The sequence below is a fragment of the Aspergillus clavatus genome, genomic scaffold (genome assembly GCF_000002715.2).
Source record: "Aspergillus clavatus NRRL 1 1099423829804 genomic scaffold, whole genome shotgun sequence".
Classification (NCBI taxonomy): domain Eukaryota; kingdom Fungi; phylum Ascomycota; class Eurotiomycetes; order Eurotiales; family Aspergillaceae; genus Aspergillus; species Aspergillus clavatus.
Genome location: NW_001517095.1, coordinates 419,337 through 438,786, shown reverse-complemented (window position 1 = coordinate 438,786; position 19,450 = coordinate 419,337). Strand labels below are relative to the sequence as shown.

Sequence of the window (19,450 nt, the reverse complement as noted above, 5' to 3'; positions counted from 1 at the left end):
CAAAAGGCCAGGCGGAATCGTGATAGTTTTGAGAAATGAGAGAGGTCGAAAAGTGGTATCGGTAATCGTCGGGGGGAGAGAATACCGCTGAAGAGGGAGCATGCTGAGAGGGGGGAATCCCACAGTAGCTTAGAAGCGAGCGTATGATGAGTAGAAGGGGACGACGGAGAGGTCGACACGAACGAACAGAGGAGGATCGATCCGGTGGGAGAGAAAAGGAGTTTGAAAGAGCAATTCGAAGACACCGAGGGATAGAGAAGGGATAGAAGTAAGAACGGGATTGTTTATAGATAGAGAGATCAAAGAGATGGGAGAGACCAGAGATGTTGGCTGGGGAAGAAAAGAAAGAACAGGACCCCCAAAAAAAAAAGAAAAAAAAAAAAAAGAAAAGAGAGACAGACAAAGACAAAGGCTGGACTGGGAGGTTCGAAACTTCTTTCTCAAGGACTTTCTCGTTCTCACAGCAGCAGCAGCAGCAGCAGCAGTAGTGGTGGTGGTAGTAGTGGTAGTAGCAGGAGTAGCAGCAAGAATAACAAGGAGGGTGGCTGCAGCAGAGGGAAAACGAGTGTGAAGGGTGAGACCAGCTCTAAAATTGGAGAGAGATAGGAGAATTGGGGTCTGAATCGGAAAGAGGACGGACAATAATTCGACCAGCAGATGGAGAGCGCGCGATTATTGCATGCATGCGATGGAGAAGAGACAGCGATCACGATGAGATTGGGAGGAACTGACGGAGAAGGGAGAAGAAGATGAAGAGAAGAATGACTAGAGGATCTACCTAGACTACTCCGTAGCTAGTAGGAACGAACTAACTAGTAGTAAGCCGATGGATTGACGAGTGGAGTCACTATTGAATGCTAAAGAACCCGGGGGGAGTCAAGTCGGTTACTATTATTAAGGTCTGTAGTCTGTACTCCGTAGGACTAGTTAGTTAGTTAGTAGGAACGATGATGTGTATTATATTATTCTTCTATCGGAAGAAGCCAAGGAACCATTTCCACCCCCCTGAGAGCGATAGAGATACTCAAGTCTCAAGGACGGTACAATGGATTCGACATACATACATAGATACCTAGGCTGGAGAAGTGTATAGAGATAGATACCTACCTAAATCACACTTCCTTCCTCCCGGTGGCTGCGGACAAAACCCACCCAGACATGCATCGACAGCTGTGCGTCCACGGAGGATAAAAGCTATCCTCCTCCTCCTCCTCCCCATCAACAGCTCTCTTGACATGTAGATTGCTCATGATGCGCTCAAGATGCCATCATGGATTCTGGCATTCAAAATCCGCCTATCACAGCGATTTCGTCGTCATCACCGGAATACTTTGTGACGACCTACCTATTTGTTAGAGACTTGCCTCCCCGTACTGTCTGACTGTCTGTCTGTCTGTCTGACTGACTGACTGACCCGACTCCAGAGACGCGCCTTTCCCACTAGACAGATCCATCGCGAAATTACTACTATCTGAACCTGCCCCCTTGCATGTCTCTTCCGTTTCTCTCTCCCAGTCGCAGGCACAATGCAAGCCGGTATCCGCTCTCGTCCCGAACTGGTCAGCGGCGTACCCGAGGATCTGGTCGCTGCGCTGGATCTCATCGAGCAATCCTTCAACGTCGATAAATTCTCGTTGAAGAGAATCACCGATCATTTCGCTGCAGAACTGGAAAAAGGTTCGCCATTCCTTGCTTATCACTATGTGTTGTTCATGCTTTTGCCCGTTCTGGCGGTGGGGAATCCCATGGGAACCAAAACTCGGCAGATCATGAGGAAACAGCCAGAAGTCTATCTACAGGATACAGGAAACTATTAGACATGAACTGACAACTGTTTAAAAGGTCTGACCGCGGAAGGGGGCGATATCGTGAGTAGTCGTCCCTCGGCTGGATTTTCAACCACACAAAGGCTGACTGCTGGCGACAGCCAATGTACGTGACCTGGGTCATGGGCTATCCAACAGGTAAGGAGGAAGGGAGATTCCTGATCCTGGATTTGGGAGGCACCAAATTGCGCATCATGGATGCGCGGCTCATTGGCGACGGAGGCGGCATGGACATGACCCAGCAGAGGTTCACAGTACCCGACAATATCAAAGTTGGCATGGCCGATGATCTATGGGATTACGTCGCCCAGTGCGTGCAAATCTTCCTTGAAACCCATCCCTGGAATGATGAACGGTCGGATCCATTGCCGCTGGCCTTCGCATTTTCCTATCCGATAGTCCAGTCCTCCGTCAAAAGCGGAGTGCTCCAGCGCTGGACCAAAGACTTCAGTGTTTCTGGTGTGGAAGGCCATGATGTCGTGGCTCAGTTGGAGTCGGCATTGGAAAGAAAGGTTGGTGTCTGACGCGGAACTCCGAGCTTCCAAGAAAGAAAGACGTGTCCGTCAATTGCTCATTCTACCAGAAAATTCCCGTGAAAGTCGCGGCTTTGACCAACGATGCGACGGGTACGCTCATTGCCTCGGCCTATCAAGACAAAGAGGTCAAAATCGGCTGTATCTCCAGTACGGGCTGCAATGCCGCGTACATGGAGGCGATTGGGTCGATCCCGAAAACCAAAGACTGCGGAGTGCCGGACGATGCCCTCGTCGCGATCAATACCGAATACGGGGCCTTTGACAACACACGCCGCGTTCTCCCGCGGACGGAATACGACAAGAGGCTCGACCGGGGGTCCGCGCATCCCGGCGAGCAACAGTTTGAAAAGATGGTCGCCGGTCTCTATCTCGGAGAGCTGATCCGACTGGTCATCCTGGAGCTGTACAACTCCCAACTATTGTTCGTAGGCCAGAATCTGGGCTGGCTAGCGGAGCCGCGCACCATCGATACTTCTTTCCTCTCGGTCCTGGAAGAGGATATCTCCGAGTCCATGGACGACATCCGTAAGGCCTTGTGGAGCATGGGCATTAATGCTGCGCCGCACGAGCTCAAGGTCTGTCGGTATCTGGCCGAGTTGGTTGGCACGCGAGTGGCCCGTCTGTTTGCCTGCGGAACCGCCGCCATCTGCAAGAAACAGGGCATCGAGCGTTGCCATGTCGGCGTGGATGGCTCGGTCTTCAGCCACTATGCCAGCTATGGAAAGCGAGCAACCCAGGCTCTTCGGGAGATTTTCGACACGCCCGCCGGCAGTGAGGATCCCATCCAGTATAAGTACTACCCGGACGGATCTGGCGTCGGCGCGGCTTTGATTGCCGCGCTAGCTGTGGAGCGATCAGACGGGGTGCTGCTGATGAGAAGATAGTCCACTGAGATAGTAACTAACTCCTTTGATGAAACAATCTGAACCCAAAATAAATTAGACTTCATATGTATGATGTATCATGTATGGGATTTGGAAATATACGTGCATGTGGTTCTATTCCCAGGCTCCCAACCTCCCGCACCCTGCAGCCTAAAATAACCACGCATCGACTGCTGCTCCACAGCGGCCACAGGCTTTGTTTCTTCTTCACCCTTGCCGATCGCTGGGAAAAGACAGAGAGCCTGGATTTAGTTATCAGCATATCCCGCATCAAAAATCTCCCAGCACTCGGGATCAAGCACTGTAGAGAATAAGAATCATAAATAACACAGAAAGAAACTCTCGCCTCGAACGAGATGACCCACGATGCGGTTCCGAAGTCAACTGACGAACATCGTTACCTTCAGCAGTACGTTCTTCCCACCCAACCCAATAACCTCCAACCGCCTTTCATACAGTAGCTAATTCGCCTACCCCAATCATCAACCAGAGCTCACAGCATCCCTCGCATCCCTGGGCAAAGTCTGCTGGATGCGCCTGGAAGATGGCATCGTGCGATTGACCATCATCCCAGACCAGGGCACCCAAGTCTGGGCCCAGCTACCAATTGTACGTTGCCTCCACCTTCCAACAAACACCACAACTCACACCAAGGAAAACCCGCAGGACGCCATCTTCGATGAAGCAAGCTACACCCTACAATCCAACTCCGGCGTGATCAACCTCGAAGTGCCGATCGGCGCGCTCCACCGCGCCCTCCGCTCCGCCACAGGCGCGCACTCCGCCCAACTCCGACTCACGCAGAAAGGCAACATCCCACTGCTCGCGCTCACCATCCTCTCGTCCTCGTGGACAAAGGGCACCAACGCGCTGGGGATCAGCGACGCGGCGCCTGCCCATGGCGGCAACAGCAGCAGCAGCAGCAGCAGCACGCCGTCCGGGCCGCGCGAGCGCGAAACCGTCATCACGCAGGAAGTCCCCGTGAAGGTGCTCCATGAGTCCGCGGTGCGAGGGCTGCACGAGCCGCGGTGCCGCGACCCGGACGTGCACATCATCCTGCCGAGCCTGGTGTCGCTGAAGAACATCTCTGAGCGGTTTGCGAAGCTGGCTGCGGACGCGAAGCCGGCGGCGGGCGGGGTGGTCGGGTCGGTGCTGGCGGCGCCGAAGCTGGAGTTGTCGGCGAACATGCACGGGTCGCTGAAGCTGGCGATTGCGACGGATGCGCTGTGTATCTCGAGTGTGTGGAGTGATTTGGTGAATCCGCCGCTGGACCCGGCGCAGCTGGGTGAGGCGGAGATCGGGGAGTTGCCGAGTGAGAGGATGAGGGCGCTGGGGAGTGACGACGAGGCCGGCTGGGCGAAGGTGCGGATTGATGCGAAGGATTGGGGGCGGGTGTTGAGTGTGGGCAGGTTGAGTCCGAAGGTGGTTGCTTGTGAGTCGACGTGCTTGGGTCCCTGGGTGGTTGGTATCCCTACTCTGTCTCCGTGGCTGACCTGATTTCGCGTGGCAGGTTTCATTCATGATACGGCGCTCATCCTGTACGTGTATCTGCCAGGGAGCTGGAATGCGGAGGATTCGTGTTTGACGGTAAGCTCCCCCATTCTACCCAAAGGTTTGAGCGATCTTGCTGATGACTTCTCGCCAGTACTACATCAATTCTTACGCGGCCTGATGTGCGCGGCCTTCCCCCATATGCAACCAATAATGAGACATGATACAGAGAAGTTTGATTATTAGAACAATTAGTGAACAAATTAAAATCGTTTATCATACACAACATAAGTCACTCTGCCACGAGGGGGTCAAAAGACTGCCCTTCGTGGATCGCGAGAGCTCAACCGAGTTTACAGCCCAAGAATGATCATCCTCGATTCCCACATGAGGTTATCCAGCGCAACAGTGCGCAAATATATATGCAAATGTGTAAGAAAGAAAAGTCAGCCGCGAGCCGTGGGCCAAACCAAAGAAGCAAGTCTTTTGGAATAAACCCAGCAATGAGGTCCCCACCGGACCGAGTGTATATGCGTTTCACATTGTGCAAGAAGAAGTGAAAAAGCAAGAAGAGAAGAGAGGAGCGGGCTTTGTCCACTCATGAAGATGATATTTACCACCGAAGATGCATAAAGATGGCTTACTTGGCCATCACGTCGACATATCTGCCCTTCTTCTTCCCCCTGGCCGCAGGACCCTTACGGGCTTGCGGTGCGCCAAGGAGGTCATCAATCGAACTGGCGTAGCTGAGCGACGTTGCTGGTCGAGGTGGGGCTCCAGCTGAGCCATCTGGAGGCGTCGGCAAAGTAGCGCTTGTTGATACAGATCGCGGGATAGGAGGCGGCGCTCCGAGCGCAGACGGAGCGGGGCTGCTGGTCAATCGCGGAGGAACACCGGCGGACGAGGACGGTCGGCTTCCAGCACCAAGTGCTGCAAGTGGAGGTGTCCCTACAGCAGGCGGTGGTGGTCCGCCAGTGCCGCTCGCCGTTCTGCTAGGAGGAGCGGAACCCCTTGGTGGCGGCGGTGTACCCCGAGCCGGAGTGCTGCTACCAGGATCCTTTTTATTGACCCATTTCTTCAGTTCTTTGTCATAATAGAAGGAATTCTCCTCGCCAAGCTTAGCACGGATGGGACCGCCGCCGCTGTTGTTTTCTTCTTTCTTGCCGCCAAACCATCCAGTAAACCATCCTTTCTTCGCAGTTGTGGGCGGAGGTTTTTGAGCTGCGAATTTGGTTAGTTCAGCGAGAACGGATTTATGAGAGAGCAAGAGCTTACCATCAGCTTCGGCCGCTTTGCGGAAGGCCTCATCTGCCTCGCGGTCTCTTCGCGCCCTCTCTGCCTTTTGAATGGCGGCTGCGCGTGCGGCCATGTCGTCATCGTCATCCTCGTCCATAAATGACTTCTTCTTCGGCTTAGCTCCTTCATTGGATTCATCTTCCACATCATCTGATGCAGACGCCGGGTTTACTTCAACAAAAGGAGGCTCGTAGCCGCCACCGCTTGATGGAGGCATGTAGCCACCCTGCTCGAACTGAGACGTTGCCGATGCATCATTTGTTTCAAATGGCTGACCAAACGACTCTGGTGCATAGTGAGCAGGCTGGTAAGGCGATACGTTGTCGAGTGTTTGTGAAGGCGCAGGTTGCGGGTCCGGTGGTGAGTAGGCGGCAGAGTCTTCCTCCACAGGTGCCAGAGGCATGTAAGAGGTCTGAGGAGGCGTCGATTGGTAACCAGCAGCTGATGGAGAACCATAAGTTGGCATTCCTTGGTAAATATTCATTTCCACGGGGGTGGAAGGCTCCTGAGATCCCCGTCGCTGTGGCGGGGGGAATCCATAGGAGGAAGATCTCTGGGAGTCGAGCGACGATCTACCGCGGAGTTGCTCGGGTGAGGAACTCAGCGCATACTGGTTCACTGGGTGATAGCGAGAAGCACCAGTATTAGGTGCTGACTGCGCCCCACCCATGGGATAAGACCCATATATATCAGAGACTGACGGCGAGCGGCTGACAGTGGGAGTTCCCGAGACCTTGGCAAATGGTCCAATCTCTTCGGCCTTTCCAGACCCTGTGGACGCCGCATCGCTTTCCTCGCCGGCCACAAAGCTATTGAACTTTGCCCACATTGAACCAGACACTTTCTCCATACTCGGCCTCGTAATCCAAGATGACCCAGCGTCGCTGGCGGTCTGCCGAAGGCGTGCTGATAACTCATCAACACCGTAGAACAGGTGCGGGTTGTGGTACCCAGAGGGCTTCGTTGCCGCCTTCAGAGCCGCTGCAATCGCATCACAGTATTGTTGAGCTTCCGACTTGCGTCCCTGGTCTGCAAGGGACCACGCATGGATTAATTTAAATGCCAGCAGATAGGGTAGCGTGTTCATGGGGGAGCCCGCGAGTACAGAGGTCGCATATTCATATGCTTCGGTGAGGAGAATTGAATCATCATTGTGCAAAGGAGCAGAGGAAGCTAGCCGATGATGATCGACTCCCAAAAGGACGATATTTGCTTGAGGATCATCAATGCCGCCGAATACTGCCGCACGAGAAACAATGAAACAGATATGAGCAGCCTCCGTACGGCCATAAGACAATAGTAATTGACCGAGAGCCAATAACGCCCGTTGGTCATCGGGGCTGCGGTTGCTTAGCACCAGACCAAGGGTCTCCCTCCAGCTCTCAAGGCCATCGAGGGTGTTCTTGGCAGGCCCCTGTCCGTCGACTTTGCTAATCATTTGCAGACCAGCCCTGGCGGAAGGAGGGACCAACTCATCAATACTTTCCTCGACGTTCCCAGCAAGAATCTCATAGAACGCTGCCAAGGATTCAGTGCGGCTAGTCGTTGATCTGACTTCGCGCCTCACGAATTCTTGGACGACCTGCTTCCAAACGGATCGATCCATCGTCGAGGCAATGATCATGGCATGGCCCCACAGGCGATTGTCCACTGCTGCCCATACTGCTTTTTCTCGTTCTCCTAGCACAAGACTATCACGGAGTGATTCTATCGAATGGGAGTCTGCGGCATCTGACCGGGCAGACGCATCTATCGCCTGAGGTGTCGCAGCAGGTATAAAGCTGTCGCCCGGCACCTGATCAGTTGTGGATTGCTGGAGATGGGGAAACATCACACTCCGCAAAGACTTTTGGGCTTCAGCCGAGCCCTCCAGCGCACCATCGTGTTCAACCAGAAATCTGACAATCTTCCACAAAAGAATTTTTTCCTCGTGACGCTTGGTTATATCAGGCTGGGTGGGGTCGAAACTCGGATCACCCTCATTCTCAAAAGCGGCAATTTTGCTCGACAGCCAAGCGAGCAGATCCTTCTTCTTCGACTTATTCTTCAGTGGTCCTGGATATTGCACAATGCTTTCCGCAGGCGGCAGCCTGTCGTTCAGAGGACAAATTTTAATTTCACCAGGACAGGACTTGATCATCGGTGCAGCTTGACCAGCAGAATACCGAGGAATATGTTTGGGAAAGCAAGATGTAACAATGCCACCGAAACCAAATTTGACAATCGGCGCCCCTTTCCACCGTTCAAGGGGATCAAGCTGCTGTCCATCTGTAGGGGGAATAAAATCAAGCGATTGGGACAGAGCACGATTGTGGAGAGAGACTTGGGCCGGAGCATAAGGATTGACCGTCTTTGTAGGAGAGGTGGCACCATGCACAGAAGCAGGCCGTTGCAGAGGATCAATCGGGGGAAGAGACAATCGGGGACTCAGCAACTGTTGACTAGGTGACTGAGTTTGGGATCGGCGAGGAGGAACGAACGGCGATTCTCCAACGGGAGGGGCATACGCGACGTTCTGAGTTCCAATGGACGGTAGATCATTCTGTACGGGGGCCACACGCTTCGCAAACTCATTTACATAAGCTGAAGGGGCATATGGATTTCTTGGGGGCGAGTTTGGTTGGGTCACACTCGGTTGCACATTCTCATGGATGCCCGCATCGACAGGACCCTGGCTTTCTGGAATGACCGGCGGTTGGAAGGGCTGCGCGTGACTGGGCGGGGGAAGGCCGGCTGCGGGCTCTGATCGGCGCCGTTCTTCCGAAACACCGGGGGGGTGATATGAAATCTTCTCGTGATGAGCCAAAGGGCTCGATGTGCGCGGTTGGAACGGGAGAACAGCGCCTGGACCAGAGATGCTGGACGGTTGTGAGGCATAACGATTGCGGGGAGGAGGAGCTCCGGCAACAACAGTAGATGCAGGCGGAGCTGGTGAGTATCTGGGAGATGGCAAAGGCTTAGTGCCAGCCTGTAAGCCAGGGGGCTTGGGAGAATATCGCGATTGAGCACCAGGCACAACTGGTGCACCTAGAGCGGCGGGCGCCAATAGACTTGAATATGGGTCTAATTTCTCAGGCTGATGCAGCTCGGGTGGAGACTGAAGGTCGCCAGCGGATTTCGGTGCAAGCGGGATGCTAGCGTACGGATTTGCCGGGGCAGGTATTGACTGCGGCACTGATAGAGGCGCTGGTGGGGGCGCTGAAGTAGGATTTGGCGTATACCTTCCTGAGCTAGCAGGCCTCGATTTGGGCCGAGGAGGCGGTAATGGAAGTTCCTCATAGAAGTTCTTTGGGGTAACAGCAGCGACAGGTTGTTTTGGCGAGGTCCCAAGCACTCCGGCAGGGGCTTTTGATGGCTGTGGAGAGGGTGCAGGTATACTGCTGCTGCGTGGAGGTGGCGGCGGTAGATTACCAGGTTGCGGGATGACTTGCTTACTGACGACAGGGCGACGAGGCCGTGCGAGATCTTCCGGCAGATCATAAGGAGACTTATATCCTTCCTTTGAACGCTCTGCAAAACTCTCCGCTCTCGTTGTAACGGGATTCGGCGGGGCCTGTGCTGTAAAATAATTTGACGTGGGGGCATTATGAGGCTGAGGCACAGGCGCTTGAGCCGGAATTCCTTGGAGCAGGTCCGATGTGGAGGGTTGGTGCGGCGTGTAAGAGATCGGCTGAGCTTTGGGCCTGGCAGGGTTCTCAGGAGTGCCAAACGGGCTCTGGAGGCTTGCAGCAAATCCCGCATTGTGATCCTGGTTGAGCTGGGCGGCCTCTTGATCGTTGTTCGCGGTTGAGGCCTCATCTAAAAGCAAGTCATCATCATCGTCATCCAGTTCAGCTTGCCACCGTGCAGCCAGATCATCTTCAGGCGGCATTGTCTCCTCCGCGTCATCCGATAGTTCAGCCTGCCACCTTGCGGCAAGATCCGCATCAGATGGCTCTTTGGTCTCGTTTTGGGCGCTTGTGTCAGCCAAAATCTGATTGAAATCCTGCGCTGTCGGCGATGTTTCGCTGAAGGGAGAGTCTGGGGTGGTGTCGAGAGTGCTCAGCACCTGAGTGGTGCTCTTGCGCGTGATATGGAAAGGTCCTTCTTCAGGAGTGGACTTTTGAATTTCGTTGAAGAAATCACCCTCATCATCCTCGTCGCCGGCGAAAACATTATCGAGTTGATTATCTCCCCTTTGAGCCTGCTCGACAGGAGTTTGAGGACTGTTGTCCAGTAGCGGGACCCCCTCCTCAAAACGAGATTCTGTTTCTGGTGGCACGTAAATCGGCTTCGTCTGTGTCTTGAGCTGATCGAAAAAATCATCCTCGTTGTCGCGTCCATCATTACCTAGATTACCCCAGAAACCGGGTCGGTCATTGCTTATCTCTCCATGCGGCATCGCATCCTTGTCTTCTTCAACCTCATCGCCATCTATCCATGAAGTATCGCCCTTTACAGCCCTAAAATGAAGACCATTTCCGCTCGTTTCGACGCCAGAGAACTCTTCTGGCGCTGAGAAGTGTGAAGCTTCTGCGACGGAGTTTCCCAGGTGAAGCCCACTTGTGTGCTCATCCTTGTCATGCTCGGCAGACATGCCTTCCGCGACGGTATTCCCTAGATGAAGCCCATTTGCTTGCTCCTTATCATCTTCGGGCTGGGTGGACACATATTCCGCAACATTTTCTGCAACTTGAGTGTCATCGGGGTGTATCGACGAATCGTTTCCATCAATATGTCTGGGTTGTTCAAGCACATCCTTCAATTCAGTTATCGGATCAGCATTCTGTGATGGATCCGAGTCAGTCGCAACGGGGGCAGGAGCGTCTTGTGGTTCGGAGGGTAAAGGTGATTCCAGCACATGAGTTTCGTTCTCAACATCAGCATCGTCGCCAAAGGGCGATGTGTGGACGTCAACAGGAGAAACTTCGGCCGGTCGGCTTTCAGGGTCCAGCACCAACTGGGCCAAATTGTTCGTAATTATACTTTCGTTGTCCTCAGGTCTAAACGCTGGATTCCAGGTTGACAACCCTTCAACCTGTGTCATATTGATTAAAGATCAGAGCTCACCCCAATAAGGGAGCAGCAGCAGCAGCAGCCCACAGTTGGCGAAGCTGACACGTTTTCTTAGACTCAGGACCCTGAGGGCCAAGGCGAAGGTCAACGAAACAGAAAAGTAGAAAATCAGGGAACATTAAAGTAGGTATAAAAAGAAAAAGAAAAACAGGCTTTGCGAAACGAATCACAAGACAAGGTCAGATGGCGAATTCATGGCTGCGTACAGATATGCGGGTTGGGGATGGGATGGGATGTATGTCAGTCAGTATCTCAGCGTCCAACTGCTGCTGTGCTCGACATTCAATAATGATATGATACTCTCCCGTCTCCATTTGCTTGGGAACACGCCCTGTCATGGCGGAGCCGGGCGTATGTTAGTCCGGGCGGAAAAGACACCTTAGCAGTAAGGGGATCACGTGCGTCAGACCGGTTTATGTACATATTTCTTTTAGTGCTGACTACTCCGTATACATTGCACTGCTGACAATGGACTGATGATGATTACTGCCCGATAAGGATAAGGATAAGGATGACGCGCTGGATCATCGCACTCTCTGTACTGTACTATGAAAAGCTCAATCATACCGTTCGATCTTCGAGTACGGGGTAGATAGGTATGATACTGACTTCAATGGTGATACTTCAGAGCTTCCCCAGCCTATGACATCGCTGTTCCACAACCCATTATCCATTATCCCATACCTGAACAATGCGCCACATCTGCATAGCTAGAAGCAGAGCCTAAGGCCCGCGCGAATCATGTGATTGGCCCTTCCTCCGCCTGCAATCAATAATGTGTCCGACTGTACCTACTAGGCTTCCATAATGTTGACTGAGGGAACATTCGGCTTCACTGCTACGACAGTCCGACCTATTCAAGGTGCGCATTTGGAACGATCACTCTTGAACTAATATAGTTTGGTCCGAGATTCTCCAGTGGTCCGTTGTCCTGGGCTGAAAACATCGACTCTTATCAGGCCCTCAAGCACAATAACAATGATCCCGAGGAGGGATCTGAAATGCCACTCGCCGTGACGTGGTTTCAAGTGACACCGTCAGGCAAAGCTTGAAATTTGCCACATTTGACGGCACGATTGATCAAATATATCTCTACGTTATGCCTGCCATGCCTTCATCATCCGACTATCTCCAGCCTCACGATGGCGCGAGCGTTGACTCCGGGTCCGATGACGATCTCGATTTGGAGGAACTAGATCCAACCACAGCCACCTTTCATCAAGCTCCTCACATCCCAAGAGATGAAGCGACGCGGAAGATAAGCTATGGCTCCGGGATTGCTCTGAGGAACCTGCGTATTGGCGGTGGGAGTCGGTGGAAGCACAGTAACAGAGCGTCAGGAGAGGATACGCACGGCTTGCTGGAAGATCGGGACGAAGAGACACTCCGGAGATCGCACGCCAGCTCACACAATTACACTGAGGACGACGCACCGCTCCTTGCCAATCGTCGACGAAGTTCGGCCCGCTCGTTGGTCGGCGACCCGGCAATTCGACAAAGGGTTGGTTCAGCGCGATTCTTTGGTTTCAAGGCGGCGAGTGTTTTTTCAAGGCTCTCGAGCTGGTCTCGTCGGAGCGATAATGACGATAATGCAAATAAACCCCCGCGCGAAGTGTTCGTTGCGCAGACACAAAGGGCCAAGTACCCGCCGAATGTTGTATCGAATGCCAAGTACACCCCATGGTCCTTCCTACCCCGAACCCTCTACAATGAGTTCTCTTTTTTCTTCAACATATATTTCCTCTTGGTGGCTCTCTCACAGATCATCCCCGTGCTCCGAATAGGGTACATGTCTTCTTACATCGCGCCCCTCGCTTTCGTCGTCGCAATATCGCTTGGAAAAGAAGCTCTGGATGATATCGGTCGTCGAAGAAGGGATGCGGAAGCCAATTCTGAGGAGTTTACGGTTGTATCCTTCGATAGTCCTATGGGTAGAAAGGCATACACTGCGACTTCTATTGACAATTCGGAGGCCAGCGATGTATTCGAGATTACGAAGAAATCTAGGGATCTGAAAGTCGGCGATGTTCTCAAAGTTCGCAAGAATCAGCGTTTGCCGGCAGACGTGGTTATCCTCAAAAGCATTTCAAACGATCCCGTGATCGCTCGCGCAAGCTCACTGGCTGAATCACCAGCAGACCCCATGCATCAAGCCTCCGGAGATGTACCGGCTCCCGTTGATACTGAGCCCAGTTCGAGCACAACGGCTAATGAAGATCACCTCTCTTCCGGTAGCGATACATTTATTCGCACTGATCAGCTGGACGGTGAAACCGACTGGAAATTGCGCTTACCCTCAGTGTTATCGCAGTCTCTCAGACTCAATGATTTCACTCGACTTAAGGTTACTGCGAGCGCCCCGGACAAACGGGTAAACGAGTTTGTTGGTACCATTGAACTGGGTTCACGGTCCGGCTTCTACGACCCTCACGTTGACAAAGCACAACCTGGCGGGGAAGCTAGCAACGAAAGTCAGCAAGCTAATTCCGCTCCATTGACGATTGACAACACGGCATGGGCAAACACAGTCCTGGCTTCGAATACGGCTACGTATGCTGTCATTATTTACACTGGCTCGCAAACCCGAGCGGCTCTCTCAACATCACCCTCTCGTTCAAAAGTTGGCCTCCTGGAATATGAAATCAACAACCTTACCAAGATATTGTGCGCCTTGACCCTGACGCTGTCGGTGATATTGGTCGCATTGGAGGGCTTCCAGCCGACAAATGATAAGAAGTGGTACATTGCAATCATGATATACCTCATCCTTTTCTCGACGATCATTCCCATGAGTCTACGGGTCAACCTAGACATGGCAAAATCAGTATACAGCAGGTTCATTCAGCGAGACACTGATATTCCGGGTACTGTTGTCAGAACAAGTACAATACCTGAAGACCTGGGTCGAATCGAGTACCTGCTTTCTGATAAGACAGGTACTCTCACTCAGAACGGTAGGCATTCTAACCATTCAAATGGACGAGCTTTGTAGCTAATTATAGCAGAGATGGAACTGAAGAAGATCCATGTCGGAACCGTTTCGTATGCGAACGATGCAATGGAGGAGGTCGCGTCTTTCGTCCGACAAGGCTTTGCTGGCAACACCTTGACCACCCCTTCTGCGGTGTTTGGAGCCCAGGCAGGATTTGGGGCTGCACCCCGAACCAGAAGGGAAATTGGGTCGCGTGTCCGAGACATCATTCTGGCACTGGCTCTGTGCCACAACGTCACACCCACAATGGATGAAGAAGACGGGGTAACTGTCACGAGTTATCAGGCGTCTTCGCCCGATGAGATTGCAATTGTCAAATACACTGAAGACGTCGGTTTGAAATTGTCATACCGCGATCGGCAAACCATAGTCCTCGAGGCAACAGATACGAGCCATGTGGTCGTTCGTGTCCGCATTCTTGACATTTTCCCCTTTACATCAGAGAGCAAGCGAATGGGGATTATCGTACAATTCGAAACGGATAACACCATCTTGGAGTCCACGAGCGATGACGGTGAGATTTGGTTCTATCAGAAAGGTGCCGACACCGTAATGTCGGCCATTGTTGCGGCGAACGACTGGCTTGACGAGGAGACTGCCAACATGGCCCGAGAGGGACTGCGGACCCTTGTTATCGGTAGAAAACGACTATCCTCGCAACAATTCCAGGCATTTTCTACGAAATACAAACAAGCCGCGCTTGCTCTTCAGGGGCGTGACGTCGGAATGGCCAAGGTTGTGAGCGAGCATCTGGAGCGTGACTTGGAGCTTCTCGGCGTCACTGGTGTTGAGGATCGCCTGCAGAGAGATGTTAAGCCTTCCCTGGAACTGCTTCGCAACGCTGGTGTGAAGATTTGGATGTTGACTGGGGACAAGGTGGAGACGGCGCGTTGCGTTGCGATTTCCGCCAAACTGGTTGCTCGTGGCCAGTATATCCATACAGTCTCCAAAGTGAAGGACCGCGCAGCCGCTCAAGAGGCATTGGACTTTCTGCGCAACAAAACCGATTGCTGTCTGCTCATCGATGGCGAGTCCTTGTCGCTGATGCTTGGTCAATTCCGCTCTTCGTTTATCTCGGTTGCCGTTCTGCTGCCTGCGGTCATCGCTTGTCGGTGTTCACCTACCCAAAAAGCCGAGGTTGCAGACCTGATCCGCCAGTATACGAAAAAACGGGTTTGCTGCATCGGCGATGGTGGCAATGATGTCTCGATGATCCAGGCAGCTGACGTTGGAATTGGTATTGTTGGAAAAGAAGGACGTCAAGCCTCTTTAGCGGCCGACTTTAGCATCACACAATTTCATCACCTCACGAAGCTCCTTGTCTGGCACGGCCGCAATTCATACAAACGGTCTGCCAAACTGGCCCAATTCATCATGCACCGCGGCCTCATCATCAGCGCCTGTCAAACCATGTACAGTATCGCGAGCCACTTTGACCCCAAAGGTCTCTTCATTAACTGGCTGATGGTCGGCTACGCGACGGTATACACCAACGCTCCTGTCTTTTCACTTGTTTTCGACCGCGACGTTGATGAGCACCTGGCCAACCTTTACCCCGAGCTATACAAGGAGCTCAAGTCCGGTCGCAGTCTCAGCTACCGTTCGTTCTTCATTTGGGTGCTGGTCTCCGTTTACCAAGGCGCCGTAATCCAGGGACTCTCGCAGATCTTATTGCATACCATATCAGGACCGCGACTGATTAGCGTCTCATTCACTGCGCTTATCATCAATGAGTTGCTTATGGTTGCCATTGCCATCACCACCTGGCACCCATTAATGATATTCTGCCTGATTGGCACCGCTCTCGTCTATGCTGCCAGTGTTCCGTTCCTCGGTGACTACTTCGACCTCGAGTATGTGATTACTGTTGACTGGGTCTGGCGTGTAATCGCTGTCTGCGCCGTCTCCGTCATTCCTGTATGGGCAGGGAAGCTCATCCAGCAGTCCTGGAAACCCCCCAGCTACCGGAAAGTTCGGGGTTGACCATGTTCTTGTCGTCGCCGTTAATTTCTTGCATTTTGCGTACCACTACCATTGACTCGTGGATAAATGGAGTTGGGGCGGACTTTCCCAGCTTCACATGATATGTATGTTTCTGTACCACCGTTATGAGTAGTTCTTTTCTAGCCTTATATCTCCATTTGTCTCCTATGTCGTTGGTATATAGACCTGCATGAGGAATCTCTTTTGATCCTAACACAATGCATAATTTCATGACACTCAGTCATCGCTGTCAACATGACTAATATCCTTGGAACGTTGGCTACTCGCTTGAAGAACCATAATGTATGTTTAGAAGAATTCTCAGTCATCGGTTCATCTCCAGTTGGTCGAGGGGTGGACCTTTGCAGGGGTGGACGGAAATATATATATAGCGACAAGATGGTGAGACCCTCGCGTAGAACGACCTCACATCGAAACCATTGTTCTCTCTTGAATAATTTGGAATTTACTCTAAGAGATAAATATTGTACAGTTCGTAGGTACATATCTCATCAACATCATCAAAAGGGGACCACATGCGTCATACAAGTACATCTCAGGATCCAAATGAACCGCAATACAACCAAAGAAAAGATGCACGACAGCACAAAACGTCTATGCACTAGGAGTAAAAACCTTCCTGAAGCGGAAGTGGCCGAGATCACGCATGATCTCAACGGTACTCTTCACGTTCTGCCGGACGATGACGGAGGTGGGCTTGGAGAAGAGCTCGTCGATTTCCTCGAGGGACTTGTTCTTGGTCTCGGGCATGAAGAGGACCTGGTAGAACCAGCCGAGGACGGCGATGCCGCCGTAGAAGCCGAGGGTGAGGCCGATGCGGGTCATGGAGTTCATCATGCGGGTGAAGTTGTAGGTGACGATGAAGGAGCACAGGAAGAGGTTTGCGTCGGCGGTGGTCATGCCGTAGCTGCGCAGGTAGGTGGGGAAGACCTCGGCGGGGATGACCCAGGTGAGGCAGGCGTAGGAGCCGAAGAAGCCCATGTAGAGGATGATGCCGGTGAGGTAGAGGCCCTCCGCGGTGGCGGGGTGGGCGGTGTAGTCGACGGTGTAGCCGGCGCCGACGAGGACGAGGCCGAGGAAGAAGCCGGGGAGCATGACGTTGGCCCAGTAGCGGCGGCCGAATTTCTCCATGTACAGGACAGCGGGGATGGTGCCGAGGAGGAGGGAGCCGCCGCCGACGAGCGACATGTAGACGGCGGTGCGGCTGTCGAAGCCGATTTTGGTCATCAGCACACCCATGTAGGTCATGACGGCGTTGACGCCGGTGAACTGGCCCAGGAAAACCATGACGTTGGCGTAGATCATGGCGCGGCGCGCCCGGCTGTCGGTGAAGAAGTCCAGCCAGGCCCATTTCTTGGTATTATGCTGCTCTTCGTTCTCAGCCGCGACGGCATGGCGCATGCCCAGGAACTCGGCTTTGGACTCGTAGGTGCCGAAGCCGCGGATGCGCTTCCAGACACCGTAGGCCTCCACTGGCCGGCTCTTGTGCATCAGGTAGCGGGGACTCTCGGGCATGAAGATCATACCGACAAAGAGGAGAGTCGAAAAGACGAGTGAGGAACCAAGGATGAAGCGCCAGTCACCATGCACCCCAAAGAACATGGCGCCCACCGCGTAGCCTAGAACTTCACCCAGCGCGATGTTCAACTGGTAGAGCGAGACCAGGTTACCGCGAATCCTACTGGGGACTACACAAGATAGGTCAGTGAGAGAACTTTACCAACCATGGCGAGCCGAGGAGACAAGCGCTACATACCAGATTCAGCAACATAGACAGGGACAGTACCTCCCTCGAGACCGACTCCCATACCGAGGACGAAGCGGCCAGCGAACATCATACCAAAACTGATCGCGCCGGCCATCAATCCCGCACCAATTGTGTAGAGGACGCAGGAGACAATGATGGCCATACGTCGACCGAGATACTCGTTGGAAGGACCAAGGATCAGAGCACCCCCCACGGCACCGAGGGACATGCCGGCATTGACCAGACTGGCTTGCGAAGCCGACAGATGGAGTGCCTCCGGCATGGTGAGGTTGGCACCACTAATCAGCGACTGGTCGAGACCAGAAAGCAGGCCACCCAGCGAGGCAAAAGCCACGAGGACGTAGGTAAAGAGCGCAGGATTGGAAAAGCCGAGCTCGAAGCGAGACTTCTTCACACCCTGGAGCTCTTGTTCGAGCTGCTCAAGCTCGGCGTCCATGGCAGCCTCGTTGAGGGCCTCGGCTTTGGGGTCGTTTCGAATATCGTCCATCTCGACAGCGACCTCTTTATGATCCTCATGAGGAACCTCAGCATCTTTGGCAGTCATGATGGGCAAGAGGTGTTGTATGAAGGTGTGATAGACAGGAGCCCAACTACTGGGGGGTGTTTCAGGCGTTTATCAAGGGTACCCTGCTCAGAAGTTCAAGTAGGAAGCACAGGAAAAAGGAATTGTCACTCCCGAGGGCTCTTGCTTCCAATCTAGAGAGATAGGAAGATAAATTGCTTTGAAAGAGGACGATCATTACGAAGAATGGGACAAACCCGGGAGGTATTTATACAAGCACGGCATCCCGGGGTAAACGGACTACTACGTACGAGCGCGGGAGAGAGTTTTCACGGGGAAGTGGAGCAAAGAACGAGCGAAAGACAAGGGAAAGAACCAAGAAGGATCATAGTCTGAGGGCCCGTGGGGGGACTAGAGAATCGACTCTAGACCGGGGCCCAGCACTCGTCAGCTGGCCAGGCCGTAGCACTCGGTGATGGTGGGGGAGGAATGGTCGAAACTTAAAGAATGATGATCATGACCAGCAACCACACGATGGGGGAATACGCCGTGCAGCACGGAGTACACGAGTCCGGGATCATCCTTGTCGATGTGTTTGACTATGGCCTGATCCTTTTCATCGCTCATGCTCAAAGCTGGACTTCGAGAAACGACCCTCGATCTCATCCATATACCCCAGCAATACTCCACGCACGAAGCCTGAGAAACGGCGAACAAGTCCCGAAAGAAGCCCATCGCTGCTTCAATCCTCCAATTCTCCCGCAATTTCCTAGCTCAGGAGTGAAAAGTCACGCAATGCAACCCCAGACACCCCACGATGGAGACCAAGTCTCTCTCCGCAGCCAGTCAGGACGGACGGGGCCAGGCGATGCAGCTCTTCTCACCGTGCAGCCTGTCGCAGGACACATAACGACAATCCGAACCCTCGGCGGCACTTCGGTCGATTTCGCTCCAATCGGGATGGGCTGTGTCATGTGTGGCTTGCAACTGCACCCTCCACGACGATGAGGCATTTGGTGATAAATCCCGTCTGCGAGAATCGGCTTCGGGTGTTGCTCAATTGCCGGATTCGATGCTCCGGTCAGCTCCCGATTTA

General features: G+C 53.2%; 6 protein-coding genes across 6 annotated transcripts, besides 4 other annotated features; 4 read left to right on the top strand and 2 right to left on the bottom strand.

Moving 5' to 3' along the window:
* Positions 1-360: 360 nt before the first annotated feature.
* Positions 361-390: a microsatellite.
* Positions 391-461: 71 nt separating this feature from the next.
* Positions 462-554: a microsatellite.
* An 819-nt stretch (positions 555-1,373) lies between these two features.
* Positions 1,374-1,412: a microsatellite.
* Positions 1,413-1,526: 114 nt separating this feature from the next.
* On the top strand, positions 1,527-3,246 carry hxkB (putative hexokinase; the record flags this gene model as incomplete). Its single annotated transcript, XM_001270157.1, has 4 exons — positions 1,527-1,677; positions 1,843-1,868; positions 1,928-2,338; positions 2,410-3,246. The coding sequence occupies 4 exons, from the start codon at positions 1,527-1,529 to the stop codon at positions 3,244-3,246; spliced, it is 1,425 nt and encodes a 474-aa protein (XP_001270158.1).
* A 366-nt stretch (positions 3,247-3,612) lies between these two features.
* Positions 3,613-4,918, top strand: ACLA_096640 (checkpoint protein HUS1 family protein; the record flags this gene model as incomplete). Its single annotated transcript, XM_001270156.1, has 5 exons — positions 3,613-3,655; positions 3,737-3,855; positions 3,913-4,678; positions 4,757-4,833; positions 4,892-4,918. The coding sequence occupies 5 exons, from the start codon at positions 3,613-3,615 to the stop codon at positions 4,916-4,918; spliced, it is 1,032 nt and encodes a 343-aa protein (XP_001270157.1).
* Positions 4,148-4,177: a microsatellite.
* Positions 4,919-5,377: 459 nt separating the features above from the next.
* sec16 (COPII coat assembly protein SEC16) lies at positions 5,378-11,059 on the bottom strand (the record flags this gene model as incomplete). Its single annotated transcript, XM_001270155.1, has 2 exons — positions 5,378-5,958; positions 6,013-11,059. 2 exons carry the CDS (start codon positions 11,057-11,059, stop codon positions 5,378-5,380), a joined length of 5,628 nt encoding a protein of 1,875 aa, XP_001270156.1.
* Positions 11,060-11,895: 836 nt separating this feature from the next.
* ACLA_096620 (uncharacterized protein) lies at positions 11,896-12,140 on the top strand (the record flags this gene model as incomplete). Its single annotated transcript, XM_001270154.1, has 2 exons — positions 11,896-11,934; positions 11,988-12,140. 2 exons carry the CDS (start codon positions 11,896-11,898, stop codon positions 12,138-12,140), a joined length of 192 nt encoding a protein of 63 aa, XP_001270155.1.
* A 47-nt stretch (positions 12,141-12,187) lies between these two features.
* On the top strand, positions 12,188-16,063 carry ACLA_096610 (aminophospholipid-translocating P4-type ATPase NEO1; the record flags this gene model as incomplete). The annotated part of the gene is made up of 2 exons (XM_001270153.1): positions 12,188-14,042; positions 14,094-16,063. The coding sequence occupies 2 exons, from the start codon at positions 12,188-12,190 to the stop codon at positions 16,061-16,063; spliced, it is 3,825 nt and encodes a 1,274-aa protein (XP_001270154.1).
* A 615-nt stretch (positions 16,064-16,678) lies between these two features.
* ACLA_096600 (putative MFS sugar transporter) lies at positions 16,679-18,396 on the bottom strand (the record flags this gene model as incomplete). Its single annotated transcript, XM_001270152.1, has 2 exons — positions 16,679-17,772; positions 17,841-18,396. 2 exons carry the CDS (start codon positions 18,394-18,396, stop codon positions 16,679-16,681), a joined length of 1,650 nt encoding a protein of 549 aa, XP_001270153.1.
* Between the last annotated feature and the right edge of the window lie 1,054 nt (positions 18,397-19,450).